General features: G+C 51.1%; 7 protein-coding genes across 7 annotated transcripts; 2 read left to right on the top strand and 5 right to left on the bottom strand.

Annotated features, from left to right (window-relative positions):
* Positions 1 to 127: 127 nt before the first annotated feature.
* On the bottom strand, positions 128 to 1653 carry PtrM4_013840 (SerA, Phosphoglycerate dehydrogenase and related dehydrogenase; the record flags this gene model as incomplete). The annotated part of the gene is made up of 2 exons (XM_001931305.2): positions 128 to 156; positions 231 to 1653. The coding sequence occupies 2 exons, from the start codon at positions 1651 to 1653 to the stop codon at positions 128 to 130; spliced, it is 1452 nt and encodes a 483-aa protein (XP_001931340.1).
* A 756-nt stretch (positions 1654 to 2409) lies between these two features.
* Positions 2410 to 4317, bottom strand: PtrM4_013850 (glucose-6-phosphate 1-dehydrogenase; the record flags this gene model as incomplete). Its single annotated transcript, XM_001931306.2, has 7 exons — positions 2410 to 3098; positions 3146 to 3230; positions 3278 to 3475; positions 3531 to 3875; positions 3927 to 3947; positions 3998 to 4070; positions 4271 to 4317. The coding sequence occupies 7 exons, from the start codon at positions 4315 to 4317 to the stop codon at positions 2410 to 2412; spliced, it is 1458 nt and encodes a 485-aa protein (XP_001931341.2).
* Positions 4318 to 6012: 1695 nt separating this feature from the next.
* Positions 6013 to 6590, top strand: PtrM4_013860 (60S ribosomal protein eL33; the record flags this gene model as incomplete). The annotated part of the gene is made up of 4 exons (XM_001931307.2): positions 6013 to 6078; positions 6134 to 6203; positions 6258 to 6322; positions 6462 to 6590. The coding sequence occupies 4 exons, from the start codon at positions 6013 to 6015 to the stop codon at positions 6588 to 6590; spliced, it is 330 nt and encodes a 109-aa protein (XP_001931342.1).
* Positions 6591 to 7589: 999 nt separating this feature from the next.
* On the bottom strand, positions 7590 to 11294 carry PtrM4_013870 (uncharacterized protein; the record flags this gene model as incomplete). The annotated part of the gene is made up of 1 exon (XM_001931308.2): positions 7590 to 11294. One exon carries the CDS (start codon positions 11292 to 11294, stop codon positions 7590 to 7592), a length of 3705 nt encoding a protein of 1234 aa, XP_001931343.2.
* Positions 11295 to 12733: 1439 nt separating this feature from the next.
* On the bottom strand, positions 12734 to 13978 carry PtrM4_013880 (uncharacterized protein; the record flags this gene model as incomplete). The annotated part of the gene is made up of 1 exon (XM_066103117.1): positions 12734 to 13978. The coding sequence occupies one exon, from the start codon at positions 13976 to 13978 to the stop codon at positions 12734 to 12736; it is 1245 nt and encodes a 414-aa protein (XP_065965319.1).
* Positions 13979 to 14949: 971 nt separating this feature from the next.
* PtrM4_013890 (uncharacterized protein) lies at positions 14950 to 15625 on the bottom strand (the record flags this gene model as incomplete). The annotated part of the gene is made up of 2 exons (XM_001931309.2): positions 14950 to 15264; positions 15314 to 15625. 2 exons carry the CDS (start codon positions 15623 to 15625, stop codon positions 14950 to 14952), a joined length of 627 nt encoding a protein of 208 aa, XP_001931344.1.
* A 543-nt stretch (positions 15626 to 16168) lies between these two features.
* On the top strand, positions 16169 to 17463 carry PtrM4_013900 (VRG4, Nucleotide-sugar transporter; the record flags this gene model as incomplete). The annotated part of the gene is made up of 4 exons (XM_001931310.2): positions 16169 to 16405; positions 16457 to 16544; positions 16592 to 16975; positions 17024 to 17463. 4 exons carry the CDS (start codon positions 16169 to 16171, stop codon positions 17461 to 17463), a joined length of 1149 nt encoding a protein of 382 aa, XP_001931345.1.
* Between the last annotated feature and the right edge of the window lie 20 nt (positions 17464 to 17483).

Genomic DNA, 17483 nt, shown 5'->3' on the forward strand with positions numbered 1-17483 from the left:
CTAGCATATCCAAAACGGTATCATTCTCATGCTGTCGAATGAGCGCATTAGCAGCAGCAGTGTGAGAGCGAAAAGGTCTGTGCTTGCGTCTCACTTGTCCGCGATGCTGGATCTTGGTGGTGTCCGTCTAGTACAAGACTCTTGTACGGATACATGCTGATGGGCGGATTAGTATAGTCCTCATAATAGGAAAAGTCGGGGGAAGGGAGGGGGTAAAGAAGGAATCTTACAAGACAGTTCCTCGAGACTGGTGACGAGATCCCGAATTTCGCCTTCCTTGACTTCACTGATATCTGCCATGAGGTAGGCAATGTCGTTTCTAGAGTCGGACATTTGCTTCTCGATGTTATGGTGGAGGAGGATGCCGTTGACCTGTCTCAGTACACCAGGTACGTTCTTATGAATGTAGATGACACGCATGCAGTCGGGTTGGTCAAGTGTCAAGCTTCTCAGGTTAACTTCGGGCATGTTGACGGCCCCAAGTGTAGTTCCTTCATTGACATAGCGCACTAGTGCTGTGCTGACTTCGACACCGATTGCGCTCTGTGCTTCTTCGGTGCTGCCACCAATGTGAGGGGTTAGAATTATGTTCTTGAGTCCGATAAGGTCCTTGGTCCAGTTGTTGAGGTCGTTGGTGAAGTAATCGCCGTTGCCTGCGGGCTCGTTGGGGAACACGTCGATGGCGGCACCGGCAAGCTTGCCAGAGCGGCTAGCCTCGATCATGGCGGAGATATCCACGACGGTGCCGCGCGCGTTGTTGATGAGGTAGCTGCCATCCTTCATCTTTGCAAACTGCTCCTTGCCGATGAGGTTCTCGGTCTCGGCAGTCGCAGGAACGTGTAGAGAGACAAAGTCGGAATGAGCTAGGAGCTCATCTAGGGACTGTACTTGTCGGGCCGTACCCAGCCCCATGGTGGTGAGGACGTCGTAGTAGATGACAGCCATGCCCATGGACTCGGCCAGCACACTCAGTTGGCTGCCAATGTGCCCGTACCCGACTATACCCAGCGTCTTGCCGCGAATCTCACAGCAGCCCTTGCTGACCTTGTTCCAGGTGCCATTGTGAAGTTCCATGGAGCGGTCGGCCAGCTGGCGAGCAAGGGCGATGATCTCTGATATGACGAGTTCGGCGACGGAGCGCGAATTGCTAAAGGGCGAGTTGAAGACGGCGATACCCTTGCTTGCGGCAGTCTGGAGGTCGACCTGATTGGTTCCAATGCAGAAGCAACCGATAACATGGAGGTTCTTAGCCTCGTCCAAGACCTTCTTGGTGAGCTTCGTCTTTGACCGAATGCCAATGACATGTACATGGCGGATCTTCTCAATCAGCTGGTCCTCGCTCAGACTGGCTTTGATAGCCTCGACCTGGTAGCCCTGGCCGCGGAGGATGTCGACACCGGCTTCGTTTACATTTTCTAGGAGTAGGACCTTGATGTCCTTTGTATCGAAGGGCTTCAGCTGTTTCGCGACCTGTTGCGCGTGCGAGTTTGCGGGGAAGCTGCTGTTGCGGCCATCATAAGAGGCGCCAGGCGGTGGGTGGCGAAAGGTGCCGGGTGGGCTGTGAAAGGAGAGGTTCGGGCTCGTGCTAAGGTTGAGGCTGTTGGAGATGCTGCGTGCGAGGCTGCTGCCAGCGATGTCTTGTGCGGGAGTCATGGTGTGTGCGCGCCGAGGTTGTCGGAGGAGGGATGCGATAACTCAAACAGGGTCTACTATACGGGAGATAGTCACTACAGTGAGTTTCTTTGCCAAAACACGTCAAAGGCTCAGCAAATCACACAGAGTAATTGCAATCCAAGTCCAAGGAAGCTACGACGGCGTCATCGAGCAACAAGACTCCCAGGTCAGATGCCCCCCACTTTTTCTAATACTCGATGACTGGTAAGGTCATTTCTGCCCATAGTGACATGTGCACTTTAGTCAACCGGTGTCTGACGCGATGCTTCTCAAAAATTTCTCAAACCGCTGATGATGCCATTTCGCTCTAAGCCTAACCCCGCCACCCGGTCCTCCGCTTTCGGAAGTCTACATCGCTTGCTGAAGGCTAGTCGCAAATCCGTCCTTCGCAAGCCTGAAGAACACGTGTATAGAAATCACGAGCAGACACGTATATTTATGATGCGAAGATGCCCATTTATTCATTATCTATTCACTTGCTTGCATGTGCCAGAGAAAACCCGCTCAAAACACCTCAGAACCTATGTTCAGCGGCACCAAGTGTAGACCTGCCCAGACATTCTACAACTTCTGCTCGTTCATTGGCCATTGGTAGCCTGGAAATGTATTAGTCATGTTTTCGCGTGCCTTCCAGAGGTGAGGTCCTACCTGCTGCATCGCTGAACTTGTATCCGTACGAAGAAGTGAAGTCATCCAATACGGCAGGGCCGCGGGAGCCTACAGACTAGTTAGCTATCATCTCATCTCATCAATTTCGGACAACGAACCATATGGGTACTCCATAGGGATGATCTCCTTGTTGTCATCTAGGTAGTGCAGCAGAGGTGTAAAGATCCTCCAGCTAGCGTCGAGTTCGTCGTCACGGACAAAGTTGGAGTGGTCGCCCTTGAGCGCGTCAAGAATGAGCGATTCATATGCCTCAGGGATCTTGAGGTCAGAGAATCGCCGCCTGTAGGTAAGGTCGAGCTCTGTGACGACCGTTTGCATGCTAAGACCGGGCAGCTTGGAGTTCATCTTGATATAAACACTCTCGTTAGGCTGCACTCGGATCACGAGCTCGTTTCGTGGAATGTCCTTGAAAATTCCCGATGTGACATCCTTGAATTGAATGCGGACCTCGGTCTTCTGCTCGTTGAGAGCCTTGCCCGCCTTCATGATGAAGGGCACTCCGTCCCACCTCTCGTTCTTGATGTAGGCGACCATAGAGGCGAAAGTGGGGCATCGGGAATCCTTGGGCACTGTGTCGTCCTCCTTGTATCCTGGCTTCTGGCCGTCCAGCGACTTTCCATACTGTCCAATGATGACGTTCTTTGGCTCGATAGCGGCCATGCCACGGAGAACGCGGACCTTCTCATCGCGGATGTCTTCGGCGGAGAAGGAGATGGGTCGTTCCATGGCGAGCAGGGTAAGCACTTGCAGCAAATCTACACATGTCAGTTGCTTGTCTCTGTGCCATCATTCTGATACTTACGGTTCTGCATGACGTCACGGATGATGCCAAACTCGTCAAAGTAACCTCCTCGTCCTTCTGTTCCAAAAGGCTCCTTGAAGGTAATCTGTACTGATCAGCAATTGGGCTGTACATGGACATCATCTCTCATACCTGAACGTTGTCGATGTGGTTCCTGTTCCAGGTTGCGCCGAAGAATTCGTTACCGAATCGGAGAATGAGAATGTTCTTCACCATCTCCTTACCCAAGTAATGGTCAATTCGGTACAGCTCATCTTCGTTCCAATCTGGGGCCAATGCGCGCTGTAGTTCGCGCGAACTGGGCAGGTCCTTACCGAAGGGCTTCTCGACCTGTACGATTGCGGTTAGCGACAGTTGTTTAGCATGGTATATGCCAGGTTCTTACAATAACGCGAGCAATGCCGTTCTTCGGGTAGCAGTTGCGCTTGAGATGCTGGGAAACTGCGATAAAGACGCTGGGAGGAAGGGCCATGTAGAATATCCTGTTGGTCTCCTTGCGGCCCTTCTCAATCTCCTGCATGTGCTTCTCGAGCGCAATGAAGGAGTCGTCCTGGTCATACTGGCCGGAGACGTATGTGCAGAAGCCGCAGAACTCCTCCAGCTGCTTCTCTAGTTCCTTTGTGGGTGTCTTGATGTAAGACTTGACGCGCTTGAGGTACTCCTCGTGGTCCATCTTTGTACGCGCATAGCCGACGATGCGGATGTTTTTTGGGAGGAAGTTGTTCCGGTGCTGTATAATTGGTTAATGGATGTGGTGCGAAAGCGTCGTTGTGCGACTTACGAGACCGAAGAGTGCCGGGAACTGACAGCAAGTTAGTTGACAACTTCTCGTATAATTGATTGTTTACATACGGTCTTCTTCTTTGCCAAATCACCGGAGGCACCCAGAACAACGATGACGGTGTTGTCCTTGAGTTCCATGTTTCTGTTATGGCGCTTGAGTTAGCTATTGATTCACAATGCTTCCAGCTGTTGAGCGGGTACGCGTACTACCCCTCCACTGCAAACTGCCGGCTTATTGAGCGAGATATGGTAACGAAGAAATCGATGCAATTCGCAAAACGCTTCTTCGATTCTGCACTCATTCACCCACTCACTCACTTGGGGGCGATAGAGATTACATACCCGGCATTGACCTCCTCGTGTTGGGGCTGGATAACAGTGTCCGCCATTGTTGCTGATGTGGGGGGCGGTCGCAGCGTCAAAGCTCAATTGGGAATCGTGTAAAAGCAATGGAGATAAGGTTACACAAGAGGGCTCGAGTAGAGACAGAGGTTGTGGATAGAGCGTGGGTGTGATAAAAAGCTCCTATGTGGTGGGGTATCGGAGCTGGCTCTAGCGGTTTAGTTGACGTTGACGTAGTTGGCTCGCGTTTGCCGCTCGTACACCGGCGATAGGGGATTGGAGAGGATCTTTTACTCAGACACGCAGCGAGGTCTGGAGCCTTTAAAACAAGCTTTTAGCAAACAATTGGCCCATTCATCAAAATATCAGTAAGCGGCGCACGTCTTGCGAAACGTATCCGGCGCCACTACCAGTCAGGTGCTTCCAAGTCCGCCGGAGGGGACTTCTAGGCCGAGCAGTGTGACGGACAACGTTGAACCCCACCATGACCAAGCCTTTCCCTAGGAACAGATCCAGATCTGCTTGGCTGTGCACTCGGAAATGCCCAAACCTACGGAGCATAGTACTCTATCATCAACCCCCAAGACTTGAAAACCGTCTCACCACCGTCACAGCGCTTGGGCGAGCTGCAGCTGCATCCCACTCACGTAACGGCTTCCCCGCCGTGAAGCTCTCCGAGTCCGGCAAAATTGTGTATGAATATCGTTAGAGTAGAGATAACTAAGCATCGGCACGTTTCAGCATTTCATTTCGGGCTGTTGAATCTTCCCGCGGACAGTAAATGCAGGTAAGCTAGCAGCCTCGGTGGGGTAAGAATGTACTCTAGACAAGCTGCAGTTGAACTGGCCTAGTCATCTCGCGCCAATGGGCTGTTGACGCCTGTTGGCAGGGTAATGGGAGGCTGATTGTGCGCATGCAATTCTACCGCTGGCAATTTGGGCAGTCACATGACAAGAGTGATGCCTCTGGCCGGACCGATTGCAACCGGTCTCGCATTGTACGCACTCCGGTATGCGACGAATACGGTCGTGCTTGCATGTCATGTATGTGTTGTTGAGAATACACTGCCTTGAGTGGTATCATTGATTCTTAAGCAAGCTTCAACCTACGTCATTTGCATCACAGCGCCAGCGATCGCTCCTTCGATGCCCAAGTAACAGTATCTACGTCTCAATTCCGAACGCACCTGGTGACATAAGATACTTGACAGTGCTTGTAAGCACATAATAGGCGTGCCTGGCGACTACAGTGGCTTTGTGCAATAGTATGTTAAGTATTTTGTATCACCCGGGTGAACGTGTTGCATGATTGGAAATAAGCGGGCAGTATGGATGTACCAGATGCTGTGCGGTGCGCTTTCAATAACATCATCATTGTCCCAACACCATCGCTCCTCGCTGGCCGCGGAATCCTTTGAGGTGTCTCAGGCTCTAGTGGCCTACTGGCAGGTTCCGCGGCCAGGAGTACCCGGGTATTATAGAATGCTTGACAAGTGTGAGCACACAATGGACGTGTCTGGCGACTACAGCGACCTTTTCACGTCGTATGTCAAGTATTTTATGTCACCCAGGCACTCAGAGTTCTGAGGGCTGAATAGTACGCTACTGCCAAATCGGGCTTGGCGTGTCTTTGAGCACGGGTAAGCGACATTTTCCACACAATCACAGTACCCCGACCAACAGCACCACCGCCGACGACGTCCTTCTCTTCGACACGAAACCCGGAAGCCGAAATCGTTCGCCATGTCCGACAACAAGAGCCACCGCCTTTACGTCAAGGGCAAGCACATCAGCTACCAGCGCGGAAAGGTGTGTGGGGATGAATTTTGCGTATCATGGGAGTCGTACTGACTAGACGACACAGCGCAACACCAACCCTGGCACATCGCTGCTGAAGCTCGAGGGTGTTGACAACGTCCAGGACGCCAACTGGTGTAAGTAGTATAACTTGCCGTCCTCATAAAGCTCGTCGGCTGAACGTCAACCAGATCTCGGCAAGAGGGTCGCGTACGTTTACCGCGCACAAAAAGCGATCCAAGGCTCAAAGATTCGCGTAAGTCCTCCAGACCCTCACCGCGAAGGCGCCCATATTCTGCGAGCCATCAATTGTGCCTGTCCACAGCCGAATCGATAGCTCGCCAACTATGAGCCTCCACCCAACTTGCGCCCATCCAACTGCTAACACCGCCAAGGTCATCTGGGGAAAGATCACCCGCCCCCACGGAAACTCCGGTGTCGTACGCGCCAAGTTCAAGAACAACCTTCCTCCCAAGTCCTTCGGTGCCTCCGTCCGCGTCATGCTGTACCCTTCTTCGATATAAACTTCCGTTAACGATTTCTGGGGACGGGACGCAATGATAGAACAAGCGATGGGGTAGTGTGGACGACTTAGGCGCAATACCGGACTCGGAGCGAGAGAACGATCCGTAAGTGGGAGACACACATGCACAGTCTCTCACAAAAGGCATGTTCAGGCTGGCTCAACGGTGTCCTTGGTGTTCTTGCGAGTCCATAACGATGGCAAATTCAATCGAGAATCTTCCCAAGATCAATGATAAAAGATCAAGCTCCTAAGCTCCCTTGAGGCATTACTGCTGTGACCCGTGGAGCTGATGTGTATGGGTGACGAAATGATGGTGTGGATACAGTGAGCGCATTGTGCTGACCATCAGGCTTACCGCATCGGCTTGTTTATAATCACATTCGACAATGCTCTACCTGTGGTCAATCTTATCATCAGAGGCACCCGGGTGTCAATACTTGACAGTGTGGGTAAGCAAGCATCTAATAGGCGTGTCTGGCGACTACAGTAGCCCTTGTACACTAATATGTTAAGTATCTCATGACACCCGGATGTATGTATATGAGCGATATGCGTTACGATCTTGTAAGCGCACCATTCTGGCAATTAGGCTTACTCCTCACAATCACTTACGCCAGCTTTGGTCTCTGAATCATCGTGTTTGTTGTTTTCTTTGATAGACACTAATAAAGAAACAAGCAACCAAGCTTTAGTTACCAATAATGGTAATGATCATCTTTCTTACCTTACCATTTGGTCTGGTATCGCAATAGCACGTATGAGGGAACAAAGAGGGAACGTTTAAGTCACATGTAAAATGGGTCAATATAAGTGGGTTGGTAATCACATAATTATATTATTACTAAATCATAACGAAATCCAGTTCCAACAAGCTCATTGTGTACCTGAGGCTGTCCTGCCCACGTACATTCACTGAGTGAATACTGTACTTTACCAAGTATCAGGTACAGGTATAGTAAATGCTTACTTCAAGTCCAGACGAGATATGGCGGTAGTCCTACAACCACCGTCGCATACCAACATCGCTCTCTCCGTCCTCAACCGACATGCCCGACATGCCATTACCTTCGTCATACCTCATCATACCGCTGGGTGTCTGGTACGTAATGTCCTCATCATCTCCGACCTCTGTATCCGGCATGCCATCACCGTTGCGGGACCCGCCCGCCTCGGTATTTGGCATATCGTCATCATCACCGGCCCACGGGTTCTCAAACAACAAATCCTCGATCGTAGGGGCGGGGGACGGCCGGATAGGGCTTGACGGCTCCTCTTGAGATGGTTGGATCTGCGTTGCTAGATCCTCATCTATCGGTGAGCTGGGTGCCTTGGTGGATGGCATGGACGCGGTAGGAGAACCTACTGGATTCTCCTGAACTGGCGAGCTGGAGGCCTCAGTGGATGGTATACACTGAGTAGTAGTCTTCCCCATCCACTCTGAGATAGCAAGCTGATTCCGGGACCTGGGAGAAAGCTCGTCCCGAGGCAACGTGCCCTTGTTCTCTGGCAACCACGATTTGTCGTTGTCAGCTTGCACAGGCGATCCGTTGTCTGCAGGAGCTTTGCCCTTGTTCCCCGGTAAAGACTTCTCGACATCGTCAGACGTAGCCTCAGTTGGTACCTCGTTCTGCTTGTGAACCGGAGTCGACGCTTTCTGGGCTGATGGCAACCGCTGCTCATCGTCATCGGATGCGATCTCTGTAGCCGATCCTTTGTCCTCCTCTTCCCGGAGAGAGTGGTGGAAGTTGAATCCAAAGAGGCCCTCAACTACCGGCTCGTCCGCGTCCTCTTCACCAATCAACTCAAGCCATTCGTCCGCTTGCTTGATGTCGTCGTTGAGATTGAAAGATCCTCTAGACGCAATGGTGAAGGACAGCTTCAAAGCAGCTGCATCCTTGGGTGGAGCGACAGAGAGGTTGTTGTTCTCACCGTTCTTGAAGAACGAGTCGAACGAGACTTGGGGTGCTGCCAAAAAGGATTGTGGTCCACCCGCTGCTTGACGCTCCAAGTTGTGCATGGCGCGATCTAGGAACGATGTCGAGATCGCAGGAGCTTTCGCAGGCGGCGGGCTCCCAATGGCAGCATCTTCATCTACTGGAGTAGGCCTCGAACGCTTCCCAGCTGGAGTCCCAGACTCTGCTTCTTGGACACCTGTGCCACGCTTTTTGGACAATGGAACCATAGCCCGTTGATGAGCTCGTGATTTGAAGATCCCGCGAAGTCGTTTGACTGGCATAATCCCCTGCTTGTTTGTATCAGCGGCATCTTCGATTTCACTGGCCGTCTTGAATTTAGACCAGTGATTTGGGCGTTGATACACCTCTCGGCTTCCCGGAACGCTTTTCGGCAAGACTTTCATGCTGCCAAAATACGTTGCCAGAAAGGTGCCGCGCGACTCGAAAGCCTGTGGCATGAGAGGAGCATGGAAATTGAACTGCCCGCCCTCCCGAGTCACCGATGCCCATGGCACAAGTCCAGTGTGAGCCAGAACAATGAAGTGGACTGCCTTGCTGAAGTCTGCCGGATCATACGATGGGAACTCCTGCGAATGATCCGGAACCTGAAGAGACAATCCCAGTGACGTGGCGAATTTGATCAAGAGGGACAGTGGAACATACAACCCCTCGAGCTTGGCCTCACCACGGACTTCGACGTAATTGTCGCATGGAACTTTTCCCTCGTTAATGCAGGCCAAGAGCATTGGTAAACTCGCTAGACGATGGATCTGGGTAGCATTGAACATGCGAGACGACTTGTGATACCAAATAAGGTGGGTCTCACGGATGTTCATGATGGTAGTGATCTCATCGCCTGTCAGACGTGCAAAAGTCGCAGCCATGGCGGTTGGCAAAGTACCATGGTTCGAAAGAGCATCATGCAGTCTACGGATCGTTGCTTTGGTGACTGTGGCAGCATAGTCATGAATGTGTCGCTCACATTCGTTTTCGATTGCTGCTCGCCACTCCGGGTACGCTTCGCAGTAACTCGATAGCCACTCCAAGATACCAGTGGACTGGAAGCCAAGGTCGCCATGATTGAACGTCACAGTTCGCATGACTGGAATGGTCTGCCATGGCTCTTCGATCTCTCCAGCGAGCTCTTTGATCTTCGCACAGACATCCATTGGCGTCGCATCCCATCGCCCGTGGTACATCCTTGTCGCCAAGCTGTCCAGATAGGAATGTCCCAAGGATAAGCTCATGTGATGATCTTCGCCAATTCTAGCCGCTGGATGCGCCCTTGTCCAATCCTCCTCCATGTCCTTGATCATGGGCATGCGGCACATTCCGATCTCACGGCGAGTCGAGTTGTGCATCTGGTTAGCCTGGGCGATATGCCACGCATTCTGCTTCAAGTCGAGAAGACGGAGCATCTTCTTTCCCTTGGTTGACTGTCTTGAGTTGCCCTTTCGATCGAAGAAGTCTGCAGCAACACGTTCTACCAGTTGGAAGTCTTTACGAGCATCCTCTGTTCGCTTTGCACAGAATTCTTGGCTCAGAGCGTCTTTGGAAGCAGCCTTGCGTAGCTGCCAGATGTCGCAACAGTCCACGACCATCTGCATCGCGGCCTTCGCTTCTTGGACCATCTCTTCCAGGGGAGGAGCTATAGCCTCAGGGAAAGTATTGGCAGCTGAATAGCCCACAAGGAGAACAGCATCTGGCTTCGAGCTGACTAAACGGAGTAGCACGCTCTCTTTGGTTACATTTTTATGCAGGATACCCTTGAAGTGAAGAAATGCTAGTGCCGAAAACAGTCGCCGGAGGAGTTTCGATGCGATAGAAAACCGGACGCCCGGGTGGAGCGTCTTGATCTCAGCTTCCAGTGCCGCGTATGACTGGAATCCTTCGTGCGTTTCTGTGATAGCCGCTGGGATTTGTCTAATCTCTGTCAGATGGAGAAATCGCACGACAGAAGCGTCTACCTTCGCCTTTGCAAACATCCCAAACTCATCACCCCTCCATTTTCGTCCAAGTGCCTCATCCTGGTAAAGCTTCGCGGTCTGCACTGTGCCAGTGAACCGCTCGAGAACCCGAATAGAGTTGACAGATACTTGCCCAGTGCGGATGTAACGTTCTCGGGCCCAGGGTTCCTGCCGGTGGGTAACGTCTTGCAGCTCTTCTTGTAGCTGGGGAAGGGGTGCATCGGAGGGGAACTCGTGACCGATTAGGGCTTGACGCGCCGTCTTCAGAAGCCGAATTTCAATGTTCAAGCCTTTGACCTCTGCGTGATTGACTGAATCCTGGGCTAAATGAACGGCGTGTGGGACTTGGTCTAGGAGCTTTTTCACACGCGCGGTAGGGTGCCGAATAGGCACGCCGTTGACAGTGGCAAGCGCCTCAGAGTATGACTGTAGGCGCCAACAGTCGCTTTCGAAGATTGGAGCGAGATAAAACTGGTATGGACCAGTCTTAGTGCCAGGAAAGTAGACGTCACGGGCCAGAGTGGAAGTGGCACGGCCCATCGAGTATGCCGGGCTATCACTTAAGCTTTGTAGAAAGATGTGACAGCCATCCAGAGACGATTCTGAGGCAGATAGGGATGTCCGTATCTCAGACTTTGCAAAGGGCGTAGCTCGGTTGACATGAGAGGCCTGGGGGTGGTGGACTGTGACGATGGCAACGATATCGTCAGGATTGACACCAGTCGGGATAGGAGGGTGTCCGAGGGTTGACGCCGGCTGTTGGGATTGTGGGACGTCCATGTTGATCTCGGTGTGAGAAATATCGATTTGTACTCGAGAAGCTCTGTGATAATCGTAGAGTCGATGTGGTAGCACTCTTTATTGGTGGCAAGAAAGTCGCTGCGGTTGATTGCCAACTGCTGGTTGATTGCTGAGTGCTGAAAGAGTTTGGTTCAAGTTTGTGATAGAAGAAATAAACCGAAGGAATAAACAGTAGGTAGTCTTTATGGATAGCAGGCTCTGGTTTCTGCTCACTCACAATGCCTGAACTAGGATTTCTGTTCAGTCACTGTACCTGAACTCGACTCAATCACGCCTAAGACCTCAAATGTACCATGCCAATAGCCAGATGCGTGAAAGCCTGTCATCATAAATCAATTCACTGTTGTAGGGGAGTCCTGGTGCTGAGGTGATCAAACCATATTCTCCTTTCTTGGAAGACATGTAATCCTAGCAAGCTTGGTTTTTCTCCCTGAGAGGTATCTCTGATAGTGATAGTATATCTGACAGCAAGTCAATTTAATTTTGTTCTGGATTTCATTGCGGGAAACTTACAATACCGAGCCCCTTGGTATCTGATCAAGCATAGTTGCCTTTTGTAATTGATGCGGATCAGATGGAAGGGTTGCCTCGAGGTTCTCGACAGCAATGGGTGCGTTCAGTACCAGTACTTCATCGCCCTTGCTCTTCTTGGCCTTTCCCCAAAGGAAGTAATGGTCCAGAAGCACAGCGTAAACTGGAACCCATGGTCCCTGGCTTCTGAATTTCATTGCCATGCCGCCTTGATGCTGAACGCGACGAACCGAGTCGTACAGGCGTAGTTGGCAGAGGGTAGTGACATCTGTATGGATTCGTCTTTCAATTTTTTGAACGTCTTCACGGCTTTTTGCTTCTTCCAGCAAAGCAGTTGTCGATTCCTGGAGTGAAGTAACGGCCTGTAGAGCATAATTCAAGCGCTCAAGCCCTGGTCCTGCCACTGGCTCGTGAAGTTTTCGAGCAATACCAATCAACTTCTGCAGAGCAATGATGTATGACTTCAGCTGCAAATTGGGAAGTTTGAGGTAGTCTTCTCAGCTCATGCCGAAATAAGCGATACTCAACCCAAGTGTATTGACAAAAGGTGTAAACCTCTGATCCGTATTTCGAGTTGTTCGCAGCGACGAAGATGCATGCGACATCATTCGACTATATTCTTGATATAGCTGTTGGCCTTTGCTCATCCATGTCTCAAATATATATGGGTTACAGAGGGTGTTACTGTTGGCAGCAAGCTGTCCATTTATGGCTTGTAATAAATACTGTTGATGGAGAGTCGCAATTCTTTCTCCGACCAATATAGCATCTAGATGCTTCTGGAGGACAGGCCATTGTCTTGTGATGTTGTCGTAAAACATTATACGGTCCACAAACTTTCTTTCTGCTTACAGTAGTGACAACCAAACATTGTACATATCGTAGTCTTAAAATGGTGTTAGCCCATCTATGGCTGTAGATTCGGGCGATACACTCAAAACATTGTAAGATAATCTGTTTGAAAGTGGCACCGGTTTCCGTGTTGGTCGAGAGGAAAGATTCAAGCTTGATTGTGATGCGCTGTAAGCAGTGTACGAGGATGCCGATGATACTCTAGATAGAATGGACTGCGCGCTGAGAGTATACATGCTATCACTGGACGACACTGAACACATCTGAGGCATTACAGCAGTGCGAGTCTCCAGGGATATAGGCTGCTCACTTGCACGTCGAGGAGGCAGTGGTGGCGGATATTCCCATTCGCGAACCCCCTTCTCTTCGCTGAATCGTCTTAGTGGTGCTGAACTCAATCGGCTACCATCTTGACTCAGCACATTGGTAAGATTGTTTCTGACCCTGTTCGAACCTAAACGAGGTACCAAGGACATCATTTGAGGCATGGACAAGAGTACGTCTCGTTCGAGAGTATCAAACAACTCCGCATGTTCCTTTGGTGTTGCGGGTCGATATATCTGCTTTTGCTTGACTTCAGGCTCTTGTGTACTGGTCGGAACATCCTGTTGGGTTTGTGGCGGAGGAATTCCCTTCCGCACAATCTTGTTGCTCTGATATCTAAACTCATGTGTGGGCTCGGGAGAGGTCATATCTTCGTTCCTATACTCGGTCTCTGAGACATGAAGTACCTTGTGTGACGAAAGGGCCATTGCCATTGCTCTTCGATACGCCTTCGAATTGACAACCTCATCATCGAATGTGAACTCAGTGGCCTTCAGGATTGACTCCGTGTCGGCTTCCTCGTCAAGCAGAGTTGACTGATCGAACAAAGATTCAGGTACTTTGAGCTTTGGATGCGACCGTTGTAAAGTTCTCGACTGCTTGACGACTTGGTCTAGTATGACGCTGTTCTCCCCCACTAGCTTTTTGGCATCCCCGATAGATTCCATTTGTAACCCCTGTATCAGCAGATTAAGCGCCGATTGCTGTCCCCGAATCTGCGTGAGAAGCTCTTTGAAGGTATCTTCCTTCCATAGGAACTTGGCTCGATCCTTGAGCTTCAGGTGGTCATGCTCGGCCTTCATTGCTAGCTCCCGCACCCCCTCTTCGAGACACCCATACACAACGCGACACCCCGTCAGTGCTCGATCGAATGTCTCGAGCAGCTGAGGTTTGTTCTGCAGCGCGTCATGTTGCAGCAAGTTCTGAACCTGAGAGAGCAAGGCCGCAATAACCATCGACTCAGCTTATATAGCGCTGATGAGAACGGAGGCATCTTTGTATTTGGAGCGCAGGTCGTAAAGATCTTGGGCGGACTTGATGCACTGCGGCAGCGCGTTCATCTATCGCGCTCGGGTTAGTTGCGTTGCTAGTGTGTAACTTAACTACCAGGATGTCGGCCCTGCGGGGGACTTAAAACGCCGAACACGGCTGAGACCTCCATGGCTAGGTGAAAACACCAAGAGACAAGTGCGGCACAGAATTTGAAGGGACGAAGGCGATATGGTACAAGCCTAAGAGGACCGCAGATTCTGAAAACTTGATTAGGCGCCCCTGGCTACTTAGCACCTTCCCGAGGTTTGGGGCAGAAACGCCATGTTATGCACAGATCTCCCGCGTGAACTCCGCATTTCAGCTCCGGCTGGAAGACTCGTCTGTATTCCTAGGACTCTACTACCGATATGGGAAAGATAAGAGATGGTTGCACTGATTTAACAAATCCAAGCCGAAATCCTTTACGAGAGCACCAACCAAACACGCCGTAGATGTCCCACACAAACTTAGTATCTCAGCCACAGCTGGAACTCTGTCCATGTTCAGAAGGACCTAGACTAAAACGACACGGACAAGTAATGCGTCTCAGTAATGTAAAATAAAGTCAGATTCTTTTTGCATGGCTTCCACTCAGCTCTAGCACACCACAGCAATGTCACAGCTGTGTAAATTTGCTTGATGTTTTTTTGCCTGTGTTCTTTAGATGAATACGAAGTGGGCTAAGATGGCTGCTTGATTGTCAAGAAGCAGCTTGCTCCCTGTTTCCGAGCATACAAAGGCTTTTTGCTTGTTATACAGTGAGCAACAGAGGTCTACTGCAATTTCCCGCTGGTTCGCTTGTTGCAGCAAGTTCATGTGCAACCAAAACAATGGACAAGCCTCGCACCGTTCTGGCAAGGGTAGGTTTGGTGTGGGCCCTGGTTGCGGTCCCTTCTCAATCCCAGTCTTCGTCCTCATCCTCCTGCTGCCTGGCCTTGCTGTTTTGCAGCCTGCGTCTTTCATCTTCTTCCGTGACCTTGTTCCTCGCTAAGACGTTGGCTCGGATGAGCCTCGCTTCAAGGTCACGCGTGGTGAAGGTCTGTTCTGTGTGACCTAGGCCTTCGAACCCAATGATGCGATCGGCTCCTACGCCATCGATGAAGGCGATAACACAGGGGAGTACCTGGATGCCTAACCGCGTGACAAGAAAAGGGCAATTCTCGACGTTGATCTTGAGAATACGGGCCTCGTAGTGAGAGGGTGCGAGTGACTAATTCAACTCAATTGATGTTTTCCTCTACAGCCGGAGGTGCTCTTACCTCGAGATGTGTGTCCATGATGCGACATCGGTTAAAGTCGGGCTTGAAGAAATGAACGACACACAGTTTGGTGCTTGTTGTGATGTCCATCAATGCCTTTTCATCCTTGATTTCCATGTACCGCCCATGCTCACTGTCCTTCAGCCGACGTGCCTTATCGTACTCTTGATGTAATTGCTGGAGTCGTTGCTCACGGAACGCATCTAGCTCGTCATCATCTTCCAGGGACGCAATGAGAGCATCTTCATCCGAATCATCCTCTCGGGCGGCCCGGTCGACGAGTGAGGCGACCTTTGGATCTAGGGCAGCCATTTCTAGATTCGTTGGGGTCGCTTGTTGGAATGAAATTAGGGGGAAAGAAAGAAGCGCCCGATAAGGCAGGATCACGTGGTGATAGTCCGCCCGCGTAAATAAGCATACGCTGCAGCAATGTCCCTGTTTGCTGTTGCGCAGGATTTCCTAGTCGCCTGAATGTCCTACAAATACAGGTGCATAGTAGGCAATAGGGCTGGTATCGAAAATAGAAAAAAACTTGTGTCTAAACACGGGGCACGGTGCTTACAGGCTGTTCGTGTTCCAAAGACGGCCTAGGGGCAATTGAAATTACTACTGCCGCACTGCAGACGAGCGACTGCAAGCCAGGGGAGAAGCATCGCTAGAGACCCACCCAACTCGCGTCCCTGCGCCTCTGTCTTGCAACGTCCGTCTCCTCCCTTCTCGTCCCACCCTTTTGTCTTTTCTTCTTCGTCAAGTCACCCTTCCTTTGACGTCGTACGCCAGCAATCGTCTACCTGTCCTTATCACCGGACATTTTCCGTCGCTGCCGCTTACTACGACTGCAAGTCCTCCTTTACCATGGCCGACGACAAGAAGAGAGATGATTACAGAGTCGATATGCCTTCGGGCAAGGAGTTCAGCGCGCCGACACCTCTTCTGCGCGCAAGCAGTTCGCGCGTAGCCCCATCAGTTACCGAGAACCCCGTTGCTGCAATTCTGGCATACTGTGGTTCGTCCATCTTGATGACGGTCACCAACAAATACGTCCTCTCCGGTGTCGATTTCAACCTTAACTTCTTTCTACTCTGCGTACAGGTATGGCTATCTGTCCAATTCCAGAGCGAACTCTCTAACGACCAATTCTAGTCTGTCGTCTGTGTTGCGGCAATTTCGATATGCAAAGCCGCCGGTATCATTACATACCGGGACTTTAACAGCGATGAAGCAAAGAAGTGTATGTCTACAATCTTCCCCCGGAAAACCAGTGACTAACAGCATCAGGGTTCCCCATCTCTCTTCTCCTCATCGGCATGATCTACACGAGCACATGGGCCCTCAAGTTTCTTTCGATCCCCGTATACACCATCTTCAAGAACCTCACCATTATTCTGATCGCATACGGAGAGGTGCTTTGGTTTGGAGGCGCTGTGACGCCAATGGCCCTTTTCTCCTTTGGGCTCATGGTGCTGAGTTCGGTTATTGCGGCCTGGGCAGATATTCAGCATGCTTTGTCCAGCATGAGCCAGGCTACTTCGGCTACAACCGACGCCATGTCGACCTTGCACGCTGGCTATCTCTGGATGATGTTCAACTGCTTGTGCACGGCCACTTACGTTTTGGGCATGCGCAAGCGCATCAAGCTTACCAACTTCAAGGACTTTGACAGTAAGTAGAAATGCGGTGAAGATGGAAATTCCAGCTAACATGTACTAGCCATGTACTACAACAACCTGCTCACCATCCCGATCCTGCTCATCGCCTCAATCCTCGTCGAAGACTGGTCGTCAGCCAATATCCAGAAGAACTTCCCAACTGAGCAGCGCAACACCGTTATCGTTGTCATGATCGTCTCGGGTCTTTCGACTGTCTTCATCTCCTACACCTCCGCCTGGGCCGTCCGAGTTACCTCCTCTACTACATACTCCATGGTCGGCGCTCTGAACAAGCTCCCCATTGCGCTTAGCGGTCTCGTCTTCTTCGATGCGCCCGTTACATTCGGTAGTGTCTCTGCCATTTTCGTTGGTTTCGTCAGTGGTCTCGTCTACGCTCTGGCCAAGGTCCGCCAGAACAGCAAGCCCAAGACTGTCCTCCCCACCACCAACATCCCGCTCAGCGCCAGCAGCAGGAGCATGCAGGACAGCCTGAAGTCATAGATGCACTTGCGTATCGACAG

The sequence above is a fragment of the Pyrenophora tritici-repentis genome, chromosome 1 (assembly GCF_003171515.1).
Source record: "Pyrenophora tritici-repentis strain M4 chromosome 1, whole genome shotgun sequence".
In the NCBI taxonomy this organism is placed as follows: Eukaryota; Fungi; Ascomycota; class Dothideomycetes; order Pleosporales; family Pleosporaceae; genus Pyrenophora; species Pyrenophora tritici-repentis.